Source organism: Equus asinus, chromosome 12 (genome assembly GCF_041296235.1).
Source record: "Equus asinus isolate D_3611 breed Donkey chromosome 12, EquAss-T2T_v2, whole genome shotgun sequence".
NCBI classification, from domain to species: Eukaryota; Metazoa; Chordata; class Mammalia; order Perissodactyla; family Equidae; genus Equus; species Equus asinus.
Genome location: NC_091801.1, coordinates 29,322,501 through 29,341,674, shown reverse-complemented (window position 1 = coordinate 29,341,674; position 19,174 = coordinate 29,322,501). Strand labels below are relative to the sequence as shown.

Below are 19,174 nucleotides of genomic sequence, written 5' to 3'. Positions count from 1 at the left end.
TGGCGTCACCGTTTTACATCCCCACTGCTTTGTATGAGGGTTCTGGTTTCTCCGCATCCTCATCAACTCTTGTTGTTATCTGATTTTTAGATTCTAGCCATCCTAGTGGATGTGAAGTGGTATTGCATTATGATTTTGATTTGCATTTCTCTAATGACTACTGATGTAGATTATGTTTTCATGTGCTTTTTGGCTATTTGCGTATCTTCTTTGGAGAAATATGTATTCAGTTCCTTTGTTCATTTTTAAAATTGATTTGTCTTTTTATTATTAAGTTCTAAGAGTCATTTATATTCTGTATCAGTCTTGTATGAGATAGATGATTTGCAAAAAGTTTTTCCCATTCTGTGAGTTGTTTTTTTCATTTTCTTGATAGTGGCCTTTGAAACATAATGTCATTTGAAGTTCTTAATTTTGACAAAGTCTGGTTTATCTACTTTTCCTTTTGTTGCTCATGCTTTTGGTATCATAGCTTACATATATTTTTTGTTCCCTGGTTTTAGCAGGGTCAGAGCAACAGCCTTCATGTGGTTTGTCATCGTTATGGAAAAAAGAGTTAAAAAGTTATCATTAACTTTGAGGCCATAGTACATGATAGCTTTTTAGTAACATCAAATCAAATGGCATTTGGCTGAAAATTCCAATCATGGTATAAAGTAAATGGAAAATGATATGTTTTAATTGAATTAAATAGCATAATGAAAAATAAAATCAATATTATTGATTTTAAAGCATTTTTTCAATAAAGTTCCTTTCCCCATCCAAAATTTACTTCATTAATTCTACTCTACCCCTGACATTTCCGTTTGCCGTTAACCTTCAGACGACACAAAATGACTGTTAGGTGAAGAAATTGGTGATGGACAACTGGAGTAGGAGTGGCTTTTCATTGGCCAAAGAGCTCGTGCATGAATGGTGTTATGTGGTGAGAATATGCAGTTGTTAATTAGGAATATTTAGAAAAGTAATGGTAAGGCTCTTTGCTCTAGGGGAAAAGGATGAAGCAGTTGGTTTTAAATTGCATTTCTTTTATACTGGGACTTGGGCTTCTGTTGGGAGGGGAAGGCCTGACTTCCTGATTTGTGTCACAGGAGTTTTGTTTAAGGTATTTTACAGAGTGTGAGTTCACTGAACGTTATTTGAAAAGAAGCCTTCTCCGTGTTTTTTTTTTTTTCCCCAAAGTAGTAAATTGAAGTGCACTGGTAAAGAGAATTGAAACATGGGAGTTTTTTGCATGCTGGTTGAGAATCAGTTTTTCTATCAAAGATCTCATAGTGTTGCTTCCTGAGTCAGCAGTGTGCATCTGATGTGATGTTCCCAAAATCTGATTTCATGCTCTCATACAGAACTTCATACATGTGATCACATTCATCTCAATATAAAGGAAATCTTGAGGCTAATTTTATGATAGTTTTTCATCCAATGTGTTACTTTATGTTGACTTTTGGGCTAATATGTGTCATTTACGTTCAGAGGTTTAATACCATGGTTATTTTCTTCACAGGTTATGAATGCCAAGTGAGCCCCCCATGACACAAGAAAGGTCATCAGCACTTTATTAATGATGGATACTGAGAAGAAACCGGAGAATGATGAGGATGAGAAAGTAAAAAAAGAAGCAAAAGACTTGGAAAATATTTCATCCCCTGATGTAGATGGTGGGCCTATATCCGATTTGGAATCCTCCGAGAATTCCACAAGCAAAAGAGGTCTTTCAGAATCATCAAACTTTGACAGTATCGTTGTGGAGGAAGACGAAAATAAACATGCTTCCAAACGAATGAAATTAGCCGAGGCAGAGCCCCTTAAATCTGCAGAGCAGGGCGTTCATGGATCAGAAACGTCTGAGAGCACAGTCTCAGAAGTGGACATCCCTTCAGAGGAGGCGGTGAAGGAGTCCCTCCTGAGTGACTGCTCGGATGGAAGCACATGTCTTCCCAATGCCTTCTCCCCTCTGGGCAGTTTAAGCACTGTTGACTCTGTTTCTCTGAAAACGGACACTGAAAAAAAGTCTGCTCAGGAGATGGTTTCCCTCGATCCAGAAAGAGAACCTCCTTTTCCCCTGAAAGAGATTAGTGTTAGTTGTACCATTGGAAATGGAGAGACAGTTTTCAAGTGCAATGAGTGTGGTCATTTGTTTTCTTGTTGCTCTGATTTGGAAAAGCATGCCGAATGTCACTTGCAACAGTCTAAGGAACATGCCTGCTGCCACTGTAGCCACAAAGCGGAGAGCAGTGCAGCTCTCCATATGCATGTCAGACAGACACATGGGCCACAGAAAGTCTTTTCTTATGATCTTTGTGGTTTTCAGTGTGTGGAGGAAAACCTGTTGAATGCACATTATCTTGGCAAAACACATCTCCGGCGTCAGAATCTTGCTGCTCGTGGAGGATTTGTACAGATCTTAACAAAACAGCCTTTTCCTAAGAAACCATGTACTATGGGAACAAAAAATATTCATGCAAAACCAAGAGGTTCTAAACCAATAGCAAAGAATAGTGATTCAAAAGGATTATGAAATGTTGGAAGCAAATCTCAAGATTTCAGAGGAAGCATTTCTAAACAGAGTGGAAGTAGCAGTGAGCTCCTTGTGGAAATGACGCCTTCCAGGAATACTTCCTCCGAAAAAGGAGAGATTGTTGAAGAAAACATAGCTGCCCCTGGAATGGTTCAAAATCCTGAAAACCAGAGTAAAAAGTTAGGAGCTTTAGTAATCTCGGAGGGTCTCTTAGATACATTGGAATCTACCAAAAATACGTTACAAGACAGCACATGGTGTCAGCACAGCCTTGAGACCGAGACCTGAGCGCAGTGTTCTCATGTTGGGTCATAGCTTCCGGAGACGAAGTGGCACTTTCACCTTAAAAGGCCAGGCAAAGAAAAGATTTAATCTTTTAGGAATTAATAAAAGAGGGACTAATGAAACTCAGAGGATGTATATGAAACACTTCAGAACACAGATGAAAACAAGTGATGCAGAGGCAACATCTACACATGTAGAAACGAGTGGCAGTATCCACACTCTGTGCGTGACTTCCTTGGAAACCCAGGACCCGAAGTAGGACAAAAGAACCTCTCATATCCCGTGCTCCTTTGATTCTCTCACAGTCAGGCCAGCTTCTGACCGTCAGATGTTGTGTACTTGTGCAGACTGTGGTCAGATAGCTACAAATAGAGCAGAGTTGGAAATCCATGTGAGAAGGTGCCATGCAAGAGAGATGAAATTTTACTGCCAGACATGTGACTTCTCCAGTATATCGAGGAGGGACTTAGATGAACATTTGCACAATAACCAGCATCAGCAAACTGCTTCTGCCCTCAGTTGTCAGTGTTGTTCATTTAGTTCCTTGAATGAAATAAATCTTAGAGACCATATGAAGGAAAAGCACAGTATGGGTTTTCTTTGTACTCCTTGTAATCTGTTGTTCTTGTCTGAGAAAGACATGGAAGAACACAAAACAACTGAGAAGGATGTTCGCTTATTGGTTCAACCAAAGACTTCTCAATCATTTAACAATGATTTGGTTTTACAGACTTTACCTTTAAGTACTTTAGAATCGGAAAACACAAAAGATTCTATGAGTGAGTCGGGAAAAGCAGCTCAGGAAGAACCTGCTAAACCTGGTGTAAGCCATGGAAATGAAGTAAGGCATTCAAGTAAGCCTCAGTTTCAATGTAAGAAGTGTTTTTATAAAACAAGGTCTTCCACCGTTCTTACAAGACACATAAAGCTCCAGCATGGTCAAGACTATCACTTTCTTTGTAAGGCATGTAATCTTTATTCATTGAGCAAAGAAGGAATGGAGAAACACATTAAGAGAAGCAAGCATCTTGAAAATGCTAAGAAAAATAATATTGGCTTAAGCTTTGAAGAATGTATTGAAAGGGTATGTATAGGTGCAAATGATAAAAAAGAAGAGTTTAACGTTTCTGGAAATGGTAGGGTAGAAGGCCATGTAGAAGGTGTGCAATTACAGGAGCATTCTTGTCTTGAGAAGAGCATGCTAACTACCAAGGAACTGTCACAGTCTGGTATAATCACCAAAGAGGATGAATTAGCTCTGACCACTGCAAAGAGAGGGAGACCTAAAGGTAATATCTCAAGGACATGTTCGCATTGTGGTCTTTTGGCCTCTAGTATTACAAACTTGACTGTTCACATTAGACGAAAACACAGTCACCAATATAGTTATTTATGCAAAGTGTGTAAGTATTATACTGTAACTAAGGGAGATATGGAGCGTCACTGTGCCACCAAGAAACATAAAGGGCGGGTAGAAATAGAAGCAAATGGAAAACAAAGTTCAGATATCATTGTTGGCCCCGAAGTGAGTAACCTTGAAGCCTGTAGAAAGAACACCAACTCAGCGATGACCATTTCAGAAGAACAAGCTAACAAGTCAGCTGACCTAGATACCTCCGTTCCAGAAAAGCCAGTAGTAGAGCATGGAAATTCAATTGAAGTTGAAGTTGAAAATGTATTTCATGCCATAGATGGGAAGTTAACAGTCACCTTACTGATAAAAAGGAACAAATCTCTCTAGAACCAGAGGACCTTGTCCAACAGGGGGATGCACACTCCCAGACAGATGTAATGGACACAAGTGATAATAAATGTACACACTGTGAGTTTAATGCTCACTCTTCTGCTTCTCTAGAACTGCACATAAAACGGAAACATACAAAAGAGTTTACATTTTATTGCATGGCATGTGATTACTATGCTGTGACTCGTCGGGAGATGACTAGGCATGCAGCAACAGAAAAACACAAGATAAAAAGACAGTCTTACTTGAACTCTTCTAACGTAGAAGCGAGTTCTGGAGAAATGTCCAAAAACATCATTATAGCTGAAGAGCAGCAGCAACAAAATTCTGAAGAATTTCAAATAATTTCAGACCAACCATCTGAAATTCTTAAATCGAGAAATACTGCTGGTTCTATTTTGGATGAGAACACTAATTTGGATATGTCTAAAGTACTCTGTGCTCCTGACTCTGTGGAAATTGAGACTGAAGAAGACTCTAATCTCAGTGAAGATCATTCCTTTTGTGAAACTTTCCAACAGCCCCTTGCCGAGGATAAAGTTATGAAACCTGACGAGATAGTGTCCCTTAATATTTCCTCTAATTATGACTCCCCAAGAAAATTTCAGAATGAAAATTCGGGAAGCTCAGCTTTCAATTATGAGACAGTAAAGAAAAACCACAGTGTGTTGGATGACATCATTGATCCAAATATTCATTGTGAGAGCAATGGAGGAAATGTAGGAGGTGATGCAGATAAGGTCTTTACCAAACATGTGTGTGCTGGAGTTCTAGGTGGAGAGCAGTCAGCTGACAGCACCATCCCTGTTGTGACGGGAATGACAAGAGAACAGCTAAACCTAGAGAGCAGTGGTCAAAGCAAAGTTGGAAGTGTGCAGAGTTCAGAGGGTTTGAAAGATAGGCAAGAAGATCCTGTTCTGGAGAATAAGGAAATTCTGATGAATTCCCAACATGAAACTAAAATTATTTTGGAAGAGGATGGTCCGGCTTCTGATAGCACAGTTGAAAGTAATGATGTTTATGAAACTATAATCAGGATTGATGATAAAGGACAGGCCATGTATCGTTTTGGCCAGTTTGATTCCTCCATAATAAGAATAAAGAACCCTGAAGATGGTGAATTGATAGATCAGTCTGAAGATGGTCTTATAGCAACAGGAGTGAGAATTAGTGAGTTGCCATTAAAAGACTGTGCTCAAGGTGTGAGAAAGAAGAAATCTGAAAGTAGTTCCTTTGGTGAATCCACACAAATCCGTTGTGATGATTGTGGCTTCTTAGCAGATGGTTTGAGTGGACTGAATGTTCACATAGCCATGAAGCATCCTACAAAAGAGAAACACTTTAATTGTTTACTGTGTGGAAAATCCTTCTATACGGAGAGCAACCTTCATCAGCATTTGGTTAGTGCTGGGCATATGAGAAATGAACAGGCCAGCGTGGAAGAGCTTCCAGAGGGAGGGGCCACCTTTAAATGTGTCAAGTGTACAGAGCCCTTTGATTCTGAACAGAATTTGTTTCTGCATATTAAAGGGCAGCATGAGGAACTGCTACGGGAGGTGAATAAGTACATAGTGGAAGACACTGAGCAAATCAACCGAGAGAGAGAGGAAAATCAGGGAAATGTGTGCAAGTATTGTGGGAAGATGTGTCGAAGTAGCAATTCCATGGCATTTCTAGCACACATTCGCACTCACACAGGTATGTAAACCACAGCAAACTTCTATTTACCTATAAAGTGCACAGGGATGATAAAATGTGGACGTTTGTTCCTGTCTGAGCATTGGGGTACTTGCTGCCTTTGCTTGTTGACCTTCCACCTAGTTCACATTATCCTGCAGTGGGGCGCTCTCGACATCTACCATGAGTCCTTGCTGTCACTTAGCATTTCTAAAGGTATTTAAGCCTTAGTGATTCCAAAGGCAGGTTATTTGACAAATTTCTTTTCGTTTTATCAAAAACACCTAGTTCGTCTGATGCCTTTGTTAAATTCTTGTCTCTTTCAGCTGTCAGTTGTTTCTAAGTCCTAATTGTTTGGTGCTCCAAGGTATCTATTAAGTGGCACTTTGGGTTTCAGAGGACATATTAAATGGCTTTTGAGGAATGGGATAATAAAAATTTTCTTAAAATTTTAAGGATTTAAAAATATTTGTTGCCAGATAGTTTATATCCAAAAGCGTGACTCCCAGGCAGCAAGATTCTACTTTCACGGATCAAAATTAGTCAACACTTTTCAAAGTTAGTATGTCCTGAGGATTTGTTTTTTGTGAAGGTAGCACCTGATTTAGTTTCTGTGCTGTGTCACATGTAGTGTTCCATTTTATTGTTTAATTTTGGGTAGAAATTTTTTTTAACTTTTTTTTTGTGGAAAATGCATAAGCTACTGTTCTAAATTTATGTAAAAATTCAGTGCACTGTTTCTATAAACCTGCCATACATTCTTTATTTTAAATAGACAGCTTTTCTAAATCATTGTGCTCTGCTTAGACAAGTTCTGTCTCCATGGTGGAATTTATGAGTGGATTTGAATAATAAATTCACATTTCAATGAACATATTTTCATTAAAACTGTAAGGTTTATTTTACTGTACTTTTAAATAATGGCTTATTATTAAAGCTATACTTTAAATTCATGCAGTTTTTGAAACTTAGTGCATGGTTACAAGGAGGAAGACAAAAGAGTGTGAAACATTATTAATAGTTAGGATGATTAAAGATAGATAAAAGTTTTTCATTGAAGAAAGTAACAGAGCATAAGTAACTTGCATAAGGTTAATCTAGGTAAATATAAACATTGTACTCTTGGTGCCAACTCTTCTCATGCAATAGAGCCATTTTTGGGGAATAAGTCCAAATACATACTTGTTGGCATTGTTAATATCTCTTGTCAATACTGTGTTGCAGGTCACTTCCTGAAATAATATGGTTTTAGAAATCAGACTTGTTCACATGCGCAGAAAATATGTACTTTCTTAATATGCCTTCTTAAGGCAGATAAAACTGAATAAAACTAAGAGGAAGATGCTAATGGAGCTCTTTTTAGAATTCTTTATGCAACTGTCTGGTCAAGACATGTTGCTTATAATTGATGTGTCCATTACTTGAATTCTCTTGTAATTATAGTCAATAAGTCTTGTAAATGTGTTAAAGCTCACTAAAAGCATACAAATTCAAGAACAGAGTAAGGCTAATAATTTAAAATAATCAATGTAGGCATTTCAGCACTTAATTTCCCTTGTGTGTTGATAGCTGATCATTCTTAATCCATTAAGATTTATTTAGTCATTTACAATGCAAAATAGGTTTGCACTGGTCACTTGTGCCATTTGAAAATGTCCACCAGGTTAAGTGCAGAATGTAGTCCATTAGTCTTCCTTGACTATATGTATTTTGCATTTAAAATCAAGTTAATGTGGATGTGAAAGTGAGGTAACTATCAATATGTGACAAAGTAACCCTACTATATAAGTTACATCATTGATTGTAACATTTAGTAAAAGTTAGCATACTTTTTAACATCTTATGTTAGGCTTATCAGTAAGTACATTTTTATTGTGTTCTGAAGCACCACAGAGTACTATTCCTGAGTACACAATGCGGTCTACCATTTCAATTTTGCAAATCATTCTTTGGGGGAAGTTGCTTTCCAGGTTTTAATCCAATCCAGGTTTTTTCTTGGGGCATCTTAGAATGAATTGCTTTTCGGATACTTTGCTTATGTCCCTGAAATAGTAATGCAGGGACTGTTATTAATGGTTAACTGGAAAAGGGCTTATTCTTCCAATCCCTGTTTTCATATTTTGTGATTTACTATATGTTTTATGTAACCTTTTCTTCCTGTCTTTAGCACTATGATAAAAGCAGCATTCTAAGAAATAAATGAGTTTTGCTTATCAATAATTGTAGGAAAAAAGCATCCTGGAGTTTTCCTGTGCGTTTGCTGGTATGCCACCCTCAGCATGACCAGGAAGAGCAGTGTTTCCTTTCTCATTACGTTAGTAGTACAAAAGAAGCTGTTCATTTTCTCTCCTGCATTATTCCGTTAGAGTTTTAATTTTATGTAACAGGGCAGATGTCGTTAAGCTGGAGACTGTCTGAAGCCTTTCATCTCATGTTCCGGGTGCACTCATCACTTGTGCTGTTTGAAAATGTTCGCATGTGGGGAGCTAGGGAGTCCTGTGACTTCACTAAAAAATTCTCACGTTGGGGCTGGTATGTTTGCTACTTAATCCGTGACAGTTTAGAAGCCGAGTCAGTTGGGGAAGAGATGGTCAGGAGAGTTAGTCTGTGGCCTCGAAGCACAGTGAGAACAGGGGCTCTCCTTTGTTCGCTGCTTCATCTCTGCACCCTACACATAGTTGGCTCTCAGTGTTTGTTGAATGATTGAATAAATGAGTCAGCAGATGAATGAATGAAGTGATCAATATTTAGGGAGGATTGTAGAATCGAGGCTCTAATTGAGAAGCATTAGATGCTGGGTTATATACGCCTTACTTGGTTCTTTAAGACCTGAAGTTTTATTATCTTTTTAATGTTAATGTCACATCCATTTTGCATAGCAATGAGCAATAACTCTTGTTGAGGAATGCCTGTGTAGGTCTGAGTGAAGACTTAGTTTTTAACATCTTTGGAATTCTTTTGGTAAAATTGTAAGGTGCCAGAAAGCTAGAGAGCCTCTTTCGTTTTTCCCTTTCCAAAAAACCTCACAGGCCAAATTAAAAGAAAAAAATCTACTAAGGATAATGCTGTCCTAAGGAGTGGAACTATTTAAAATAATATTCACAGTTTATAATAATCACAATATACCTGAGAGAAAGAGAAATTTAGAAATATGTGGTTTTACAAATTTTGCCTTATAAACACTGTGCCTGGATTAATTTTGGGATGTGCATAGCAAGCTTAAAAATGGAAACATTATCAGTTAGAAAAAGACAAAATTTTTTCTTCTTGTATTGAAAAGCATTATCTCTAGTTCACTTGTATTTGAATTTTTATGACACAGAAAGGAGATGTTAAAACACAGTCTACTCTGAATATAAGATAGGAAAAATAGTCAGGGCCTTCATGATTTCTGCATGAGAGCAGCCAACCAAAGAGCTGATTTGTGTGTTGTCACCACACCATCATGATCACTGAGACCTGAAGGCACCAAGGAGCCACGCACAGTCAGCTGAAAACACAGAAGGTCTGTCTGGCCGCTCATGGCACATGTGCCAGCACCAGGAGGAGCTCATCACAGTGTCAGTGCAGTGTGAGCAAGAGAAAAACTGGAATCCCAAATGCACAAGATCTTTTAATTCCTGTTACCAAAATTGTGATGCAGATGTTGAGAGAGCTTTATCTTCTCTTTTTGGGGTCCTGATGTTATCGTTAGTAATTTCCTAATTACCTTGTTATCTGTAATGCATTTTAATTTAAAGTACAGGGAAATTGGTTCTTCTCACTCTTTTATAAGTCCTTTCATAGAATTCTGTGTTGAGATGAAATGTTTCAAAGTAGTGATAGGCTTAGTTTTATCAGAATCATTTAAATAAACTGTAGTTTCTAATGTGATTGATAGAATGTGATTGCTGTAAGCTGCAGTCTCAACCTGCTTTTGGCATTTAAACATATAAAGCTGACTAGATATAACCATTCAGGTGCTAAATAAATTTTACATCTACTTCTAACAGTAGAAATGGAAGTATTAAGAGATCTGGCTTCATTGTCATTGAACTGTGAAATATTCAATCTTGTCCGCCCGTGCTTAGTACTGTTGACTTTTTTATTTCCGTTAGAAGATTAAAATTAAATGCTTCACTATTTTTGTCAGCTTTTGGAAATTAAATTGAAATTTAAGACTAAAATTTTTTACTGAGTGCTTCAATTTCAACAAAGTATTCTTGAAGGATTTTTTTTTCCAAGGGCACTGTACAAAGGTTCATTGATCAAATATAATTTATTACAATTTTTAAAATTTGAGCTCTTTTTGTATATTTATTAAAGTCCACATATTTCATATTCTTTCTAACTGTATTAGAAGAGATATTTCATCAAATAGGTACTAAACATGATACGAAAATCCAGAAACATATTGTACTGATTTTAAACTGTGATTTTTATGATTTTGATTTATCTTTTGAAGATTTAGTGGTTAGAAAATTGGAAAATGGTATATACATGTTAGACTTTAAAAGAGTGTTGCTTCCCATTGCTATGGGTACTGATTGTCTGTTAGTAACTATGTTCTAGTTATAGTCTGTCTGTTATTGACACCAAATTTGTCGACTCTGAAATAATTTTATTTTCTCATTTTTGAGTATAGGTTAACCTTATTTCTTTATGAAATAAAAAAAAGTTGTTGCTTTGCTTTTTTTACTTATTTTTGTTACTGTCCTTTCTATGATGAAATATTTGTTCTTGAAATCAATAATAACCAAAATGTCAGTACATTTGGTTTGCAGAATCATCACAGATTTTTGACTATAAAATGATCATAAAAGCAAATAATTTGCCCACTATATATTTTTACTTTGTTATTAAATAGTAACATAGTGAATCATTTGGGATAAATGTCAGAAAAAAAATCTGAAATACCATTATTAATGTGAATAAATTCAAAGCTGCAGAAATAGGAAGCAAGGAGGTGGCCACTGAGAAATTTATTTGATAATAAATATACCTTAAAAAATATCATCTACTCTGTATGCATTCATGTTTTAAAAATATTTTAAAATATTCTATTTTAAATGTCAAGTGACTTTAAAAGATATTTTTGTGAATTATAAGAAAAATATTTAAAATTACTTTAGCTCATCTCATCTACTTAGTGCTGCTCAACTGTATCACTTTTGATTTTAAATCTCAGAAATGTTATTGACAGTTAGGAACACTCACTGAAACATTAACGTCCTCTTGGTGGAGTAAGTATGGAATGCAGGTCCATTCAAGTTACCAAGGAATGCAAGGATTACCTTCTGGGGACAGAAATTTGTAATGAGATTAAAAGTATGATTTAAGATCTAGGCCTCTTTTTAAACTATCAGTAATGTATTATTCAAATTCAAATCATATTTTATGTTAAATTTACTTAGGATCAAAACCATTCAAGTGCAAGATATGCCATTTTGCAACAGCTCAGCTTGGCGATGCCAGAAACCATGTCAAAAGGCACCTTGGGATGAGGGAATACAAGTGTCATGTCTGTGGGTGAGTAAATTGAACCCATCTCTACCGTGGTGAACCAGGAAGCATGTGCAGGATATCCATTGTTTCAGAATTCAAAACTGATATGAGTAAGAGTGGCTAAAATTATGCATGCGTATCCTCCTTTCCATTGTTATGGTAAATTCCTTAAATACAGTTATGACATTCTTCTCCCACTTCTAATCCTGTACTGAAGATGAGCAATTTTATGGGCTACAAGGTCAATTTGAACCTGTAATCGGTAAATTGACTAAATTATAGGATGTTCATTCACATTGCCAGAGAGAACTGTAAATTCCATTTAAAGACATAAAAAAATACATAATATAGCTTTGGGAGTGTATATGTATGTTTTTTTTTTCTTTTGCTATACAGCTTTAATTTTAATCACATTAATGGCTCTTTGTATCCATTGGCATAATCTATAAGGAAAAAAGCAAAAAAAAGATTTAATTTCAGACAGTGGCTTACTGATTTTTGTAAGGATGAAGCTTAAAGAAACAGTGTGTGTATAATGTGTGTTTTTGTGTAACTTTATTTCAAAACTTGTTTTCCTTTTTTGGTTAATGGCTCTTTCCTCTAAAGAATTATTCACAATGTTTAATTGTCACTCAAATGTGTTGCATTTAATAGGAAGCACTGAGATGCCTTAATGCAAAACTAATTAATTTAGCAGAAATGTTTAAAAGATTTTAAAATGCCATGACATCTGTGGTATATCATAGGACATTCAGAGCTGGATTTTAATACCCTACTTCTGATGAAAAATATATTTTAATATTATAATGCTGGAGAAATTAACTAATAAGTGCATATCATGTAAAAATACTTTATGTGAAACCTGAGAAACTTGCAATTCTTATGGCTAATTCACAAAATACTACAGGTTCAATGAAATTACGCAATGTGTATATGTTATGTTAGGTTTATTTTTTTAGCCCAAGATTCTTCTGGTTGGCACTACTGTGTAAATAATCTTTTAAGTCCAGCAAAGCTTCTGTTTTTTGTTGGACAGTACATTTCATCCCAGGATACAGTTGCAGTTTTTGACCCTTAAGATAGTTTTACAGATAACTTTGTGAGCACTTTTATTAACCATGGTCTGTGATGTATTCATTGGCAGAATTGATGGGTCAGTGACTTGCAACTAAAGTAAATGAAGACAAACCTTTGTCCTGGAGCCCCTGAAGATCAGTGGGAGAACGAGTTCTGTTGTTCCTGATTTTAGCTGCAAGGGTCGAGTGCCAAATGGTTCATTTTAATTACTCTGGGCCTTGGAATTTTAAAAGATATCTCATTTATTGTTTTTATCATATGAGCTATGGGAAGGAGGAAAGCCCTGACTCCAGTGAAAATTTGCTATTACGTGGCAATAAGCAGTTTCTTCCTCATTTCTGCAAAATAAGTAAACAATTTTTGCATACTCTGTTATTTGAAATCTAATTCCATTCATTTTTTTCTTAGGATTACTAAGACCCTGGAAAGAGAAGAAACTTTTTCAGAGAACAGTTCTGACATATGTAGCATCAAAAACAATACATGATTGATGGGCTTTGAGTGTGTAATTTGAACAGTGCACACTTTGCTTAGCTCATTGCTTACCACATACAACTGAATTGTTGCATTGGAGGTTTATACATTTGATTCCCAAGATAGAGAATTATAAATGCATATGGATACATTGAGTTTTATGCTGCTATCATAGAGGTCTTACATGTATGTGTGTGTAGGAAAAGCAATCTAGAGTCCAAAATTGTATGTCTTAGAATTTATGGCAGTCATTGAATTTTATTTGACTATGAGATAATAGTTCTGTTAATTTTTTAAAGTGAAATTTGATTTAAAAGTTACATAACAGTAATTTTTACAAGGTAGATATTTTCACAGTGAAGCTAAAAGTTCTGAAGAATTGCAGTAAACTGAAGAATGCCTATTGCTCTATGTAGTTGAAACAATAATGAGTTACATACCCTTTAATGTTAAAGAAAAAGTATCATAGATTGTTCTGTATTTCAGTGTTTAAAAGGGGTGGGGCAGTCTGTAGGTAAGTTAAAGTGAAAAACAAAGAAAAAAAGGAAGAATTTGGCTATCCGATTAGTAGCAGTAGAGAACATTGGTACGTTAACATCACTGACAATGTCAATTCATTATCATTGATGGCTAAATAATCTTGGAAATGCTCAGTGGACCTATTCCTGAACATAAGCAGCTCATGCTGCATTTCTTCATTAGCTTTAATTGCAATAAATTTTACCCTTTAAAAAATCATGCTTTAAGAGGTGAAGTGATCTTTCAGGAACATTAACTCTATAATTTTGTCACAAACAGAAGGTCCTGCACGATGTTTTCCTTTCTGCAATAGTTTCCCAGTCTCTGTCTTTTAGAATTTTAATAATGACCTCTTCATTATTTGAGTCGTAAGACATAAAACTGTTTTTCAAATAGTTGTGATTGAGTGATAATACATAAAAATAGTGAGGCAGGCACAAATGAAATTATTACTCACAATGTTGTACTATTTTTTCTTAGTTACCTCTTGGTTTTCTTGAAAAGAACTAATATTTTATGGTGAAATTGATGAAAACAGCAGACAGTGCATTCTGTTGAATTGAGCTCAATTTTAATGTTTCTGATTATTTGTGATTGTTTGACTTCTTTTCATATCTGCATATAAGACGATTGTAAATGCCATCAAGTATGTGTCTTATATTTTTACTAAGGCTTAGGTTAGGGGCTGAGCACTAGCTACTCCCTTACCATAAACTGCCTTTTACACTTTTGTTTAAGAGTTTAGACCTGTGGTGATTTTCTTTAAATCTTTAAGCTCAATTTTAAGGTATCTTTTTTTCCCCCATCATTGGCAAATCTTACCACAGTGTATCGTGGATTTCAGTTAGTTGACAGAGAGGCTGAATGTACTGGATGTCTAATTCCTATTAGGTAGCCAGGATTCAGAATTCAGGATTTAAGTTTTGTTTACCCATGATTTACATGCTCATGTCATAGTAAAAATTTCAAAAATGTAGTGCTTTGCACTTGCCATTTAAGAACATGTTATAGATAACTTCATTGAAAAGCCTTTTATTTTACTTTCACTTTTAGGAGGAGCAATTTTTGAATAGTACAGTTTCTTACATCTGAGTGTGATGTCAAGAGGAATTTTATAGAATATATGAGTGGGTGGATTTATATTTAGCACTTGATGGATGGTTAACATGAAAATGTGCTATGGGTATGACATAGGGTTTAGTGGGGGACAAAATAAGAAATAAAGCAAGCATCCCTATACTTTAAAGTTAATAATTTTGTTGGGAACATATATTTAAAAATAGGCTAAACGTATTTTTACTAAATCAGTGAGCTCTACTTTTGTTTTTTTCAGTAGTTAAAAACTTGACAATCTCAGTGGCTTGAGAAAGTCATTATAGATACCATGTTTTGTTAAATTCATTTAATTTTATTTTAATACTCTCTCTGTGTATATATATATACACCCCTCCGCACACAATAGTGTGTATAGTACTCTCTACTAAATAGTATTTATGCAGTGCTCTGGTTTAGTGTACACCTTACTTAACATTCATTTCATTTGTTGATCTCTGTGGTTTCATAGGATTGTTTATCTCATGTTTCTTATCCCCATTGTACAGATGGTAAACTTGAGAGGGAAAGGGGGTTTAGAGATGGACTTAAATTATGCACTGGTAATGGTAGACTACTCTTCCCTGCCTTTTAACTGTCTCTTTTCTTTATTTCTCTGCTTTTGCAATATCTATTGTTTGGGTTACTGGCTGTCCTTTGTACTTATTTGTTTCTCTTTAGGTTCTTTCCACTAGCATGTGATAACTGTAACTTATCTCCTTCCAACCCTCAGCCGCTTTTGTTTTCTGCTTTTCCTCAGATTTACATTCTTTGAAAAAAAATTTCTTGCGCAGTGTTTTGCTTTAATATTCTGGTATTCGGTCTTTTTTTGTTTCTATTTCTTCCTCCGTTTCACTTTTCTCATATTAAAGTGTTAAAAATAATTTTATTTTTCCCCATTGTTCTTTATGTGTTGATAATTTATTGCACTTAAGTGGTTACAAATTGAACTTGTTAGTATAATAGAGAGAGGTAAGTGCCTAAAAAAGTGAGGATTTTACTGTCTTTCCATTAGGATAAGAAGCGTAAAATTGATCAACTTGGGTTATTGTTTTTGTTTTTCATTACTAGTTACTAAAAAATAAAAGAATAGAAAACTAGTAAGTAGCCTCTGATTTCAGTAAACCTAGGAAATGATACCTAACTTTTGTGTGCCGTTGTTCACAAAGACTCCAGTATGCGTGATTTAGGGATTATGTTATTTTCTGATTGATTTTCCTATATGTCGTCTTGAATCTTGTGCATAGAGTTAAGTAGTTGAGTGGAACTTACCTAATGAAGAGAGAATAAAGGCATTTTCTCAATCTGTCACCTCTGGGTTCATGGAAAGATTCTAGACATTTTCTATTGTGTATTAATGTTCTTATGAACTGTTTATTCTTAGTTGGTTTAAGAAACCTTAAATAGAAAGTTACTAATGCAGTAAAACTTTTTTTTTGGTGTGTGTGGCATTACCTAGTTTTTGTGCATTAGAAGGGATCTCTATGTAGATGATTATAATGTCGCTTTCTGACCTTTGCAGCTTGAATAATTGTAAATCATTGCTTCATAACGTGTCAGAGAATGTCTGTACTAGGCAATTAAATGGCAGAATATAATAGACCAAATTATTGCCTGTCATGTTTTCAACAACACAGTTAGTATTTGAGTTACACTTAATCATTACGTGCATTAGCAACTTCATTGGAATCCAGCTTCAGGCTGAGCATGAAATACATTGCATTATTTAAACCTCTAATGGTACAAGTCATTTATTTATGTTGAAGTGTACAACATGCAGAGTTTCATAAAGCAAGGAACACTTGAGAGCTTAATTTATCCAAATCAAAGTCTAAATGCAGATAAACACAAGTGGCAAAAATTAGTAATTTTTATAGGCTGGAAATATTTAAAAATACATGGTTGTGGGTAATTGTAGGCAGCAGGAATAAATTAAAATCACTATTTTTAGTCTGTTCTGAGAACTAAAGCTTTGTATACCTAAATCATTGAAAGCACCATGGAATTGCATTTTTAGCTGAGCAATTAATTACACCCATCATATCTACAGAAGTATCTAAATAAGATAAGTATTTGGTTCAGCTGGTTGTTTTGGTTAAAGAGATATAGATAGAAAAAGTTTGCTTTATATTGTGGCAGGAATTATGCTTGTACAATATAAAGTGCAGCATCTCTCAGTTTTGTAAAAAACATCTAAATTAACATTAAAATACTCTTATTATTAGGGTGTATTACATCTTTTATCCGTATAATATTTTAATGCTTTTTGTTTAATGATATATTTTTGTCTTTAGTTTGAAATTTTAAAAATGCCACGTTAATGATCACTGTCTCGCTTCATGTCAGTGAGGAATACAAAATTAACAAAGTCCTTGAAATACTGGTTAAATATTGTATTTAAACAATGTGAATGGACATTGTTTTATATACAAATCATTTTGTAGTTTGAAAATCTAAGAGATCTCTTAGTTATAATGCTAAAATTAAAAAAACTTGTTTTTGGACATGATTCTACAGTGTTTTCCAGTGAAGTATTGTATAAATCCAGGAGAGAGTTGGAGTAAGGGTAGGACAATGGAGAAAAAGCAGAGGAAGCTGTTCCTGGGCTCTCCTCACAGTGAAAGGACAGCACCTTTGTCACCACCATCCCCTCTGCTGCTTTTTTGTGGTGGTGTTTTCTTGAATTTTTTCCATGGAAGAGTAGGGTCAGAGATTTGTCCCAAGGCAGTAAGTATGATCAACCTATAACAAAATAGAAATAAAATACACATTGTCATTTCTGGGTGTCGTAGTTGAAGACGTTGACCTCTGTCTCTGAGGACTTTTCCAGTGATGAAGTCATATCTCAGTGACTGATCCTTTATTTTTATTTTACAATGACTCCGTGTTGACTTAAAAAAACCTATGTGGAGTCTCAGGATTCTTTAGTGGAAGAATCCTGATCCCTGCAGTGGAATGCAGGCGAGTAGCCTCTCTTCTGCTCTCCTTCACCTGTCCTGTGAATGTTTTAATTGTTAACCTGTTTTCTTCCCCCTCTTCCTGTTCATGTGTTTCTGAAAGTCCTTTGTTTTCTGGAGGATTTCGCTCTTTCCTTTGCTCAAGACTGAATGAGAGGAGGTGTTGGAAGTGAAAATAGAAGAGAAGCATAACCACTGATTTGTGTATTCATTCATTCGTTTCCCTCTGGGCAGATTCTTTGGAGTTTCCTCTTCATGCAGGCCCAGTGACCAGGTGGTGCAAGGGCCCTGTGGTCATGTGCTCCAAGTAGGAGAGACAGACATGAGTAGAGACGCACTACAGGATGAGAGCAAGGACAGTGGTCCACAGCAGGGGGTACTTGGCTCTGCTTAGGAGCAGCAGGAAGATATTCTTTAAGAGGTTATGTTTGAATTGGATCTTAAAGGATAAGGAGGTATTCACAAGGCAAAGTTGGACATTTTCAATAGAGGAAACAAAAGAGTGAAAGGGCAAAAGTAGTGGAGTATGGAATAGCATGGCATATTAAGAACACTGCAAGAAATTCCTGGAGTATAAGTGGCTAGATGGGGTGAAGTGGGGGATTTTTAAAATATTAAATAACATTTATGGGGCATCAATATGTGCCAGTGCTGTTAGTCTTTAGAGTTAAAAAGAGCAAAACAATAACTGCCCCAGATGGATGGAGAAAGCTCAGGTAGAGAAATGCCCAGGTCTTAGCATCCAGTTTGGAGACAGTTTGTCGGAGAGGTAGCGTTTGATAGGGAGGTGAGTGGGGATTAGGCAGATGACGAGGGGCGGCCCATTGCGGGCAGGGTTCAGGGATGGCCAGCCAGCAGCATGGTATGTTCAGGAGCTGCAAGGAGTTCAGCGCTGCCAGTGGTGAGATTGTGAAGCGGGGGGACAGTTCCCAGGACGGCTGTGTGGGGCAGGCAGGGCCAGATCACACAGCTGTGCCAAGCTGAGGGGTTGGATGCTGCCCTTTTCCTCTATTATTTTTTTACTTGTCTGATTTCCTTCCAGTTTTTTGGACTGTGAATAGGCAGGGAAGGGAGGAAATAGAGAGCCTGGTGGGACGGGAATTGCTGCTTCAGAATCAAGGAGCATGGGAATTGACCACAGGAATTATTTTTAACAGAATTTCACTGTTTGTAATTTTAATTAGGAATGTTATTGATTGTGGATAATTGTAATGAAAACAGGTTGACACCATTTCCATATAACCTAATGCATCATAGTTCCAAATACTAATTACAAGGACACACAATTATGTGGCCATGCTGCAGATGTCCACATGTAACTACTGTGTCGAACACGGGTATTAGAGT

The 19,174-nt window shown here is 36.0% G+C and overlaps 1 protein-coding gene across 1 annotated transcript in view; it reads left to right on the top strand.

The window, feature by feature from the left end:
• LOC106832852 (zinc finger protein 407-like) overlaps positions 1–19,174 on the top strand; it is a 128,306-nt gene that overhangs the window by 38,455 nt on the left and 70,677 nt on the right. The window contains 4 exon segments of the mRNA XM_070481273.1: positions 1,505–2,764; positions 2,766–4,497; positions 4,500–6,245; positions 11,618–11,732. Coding sequence (XP_070337374.1) covers positions 1,562–2,764; positions 2,766–4,497; positions 4,500–6,245; positions 11,618–11,732 — 4,796 coding nt within the window. The 5' untranslated portion in view covers positions 1,505–1,561.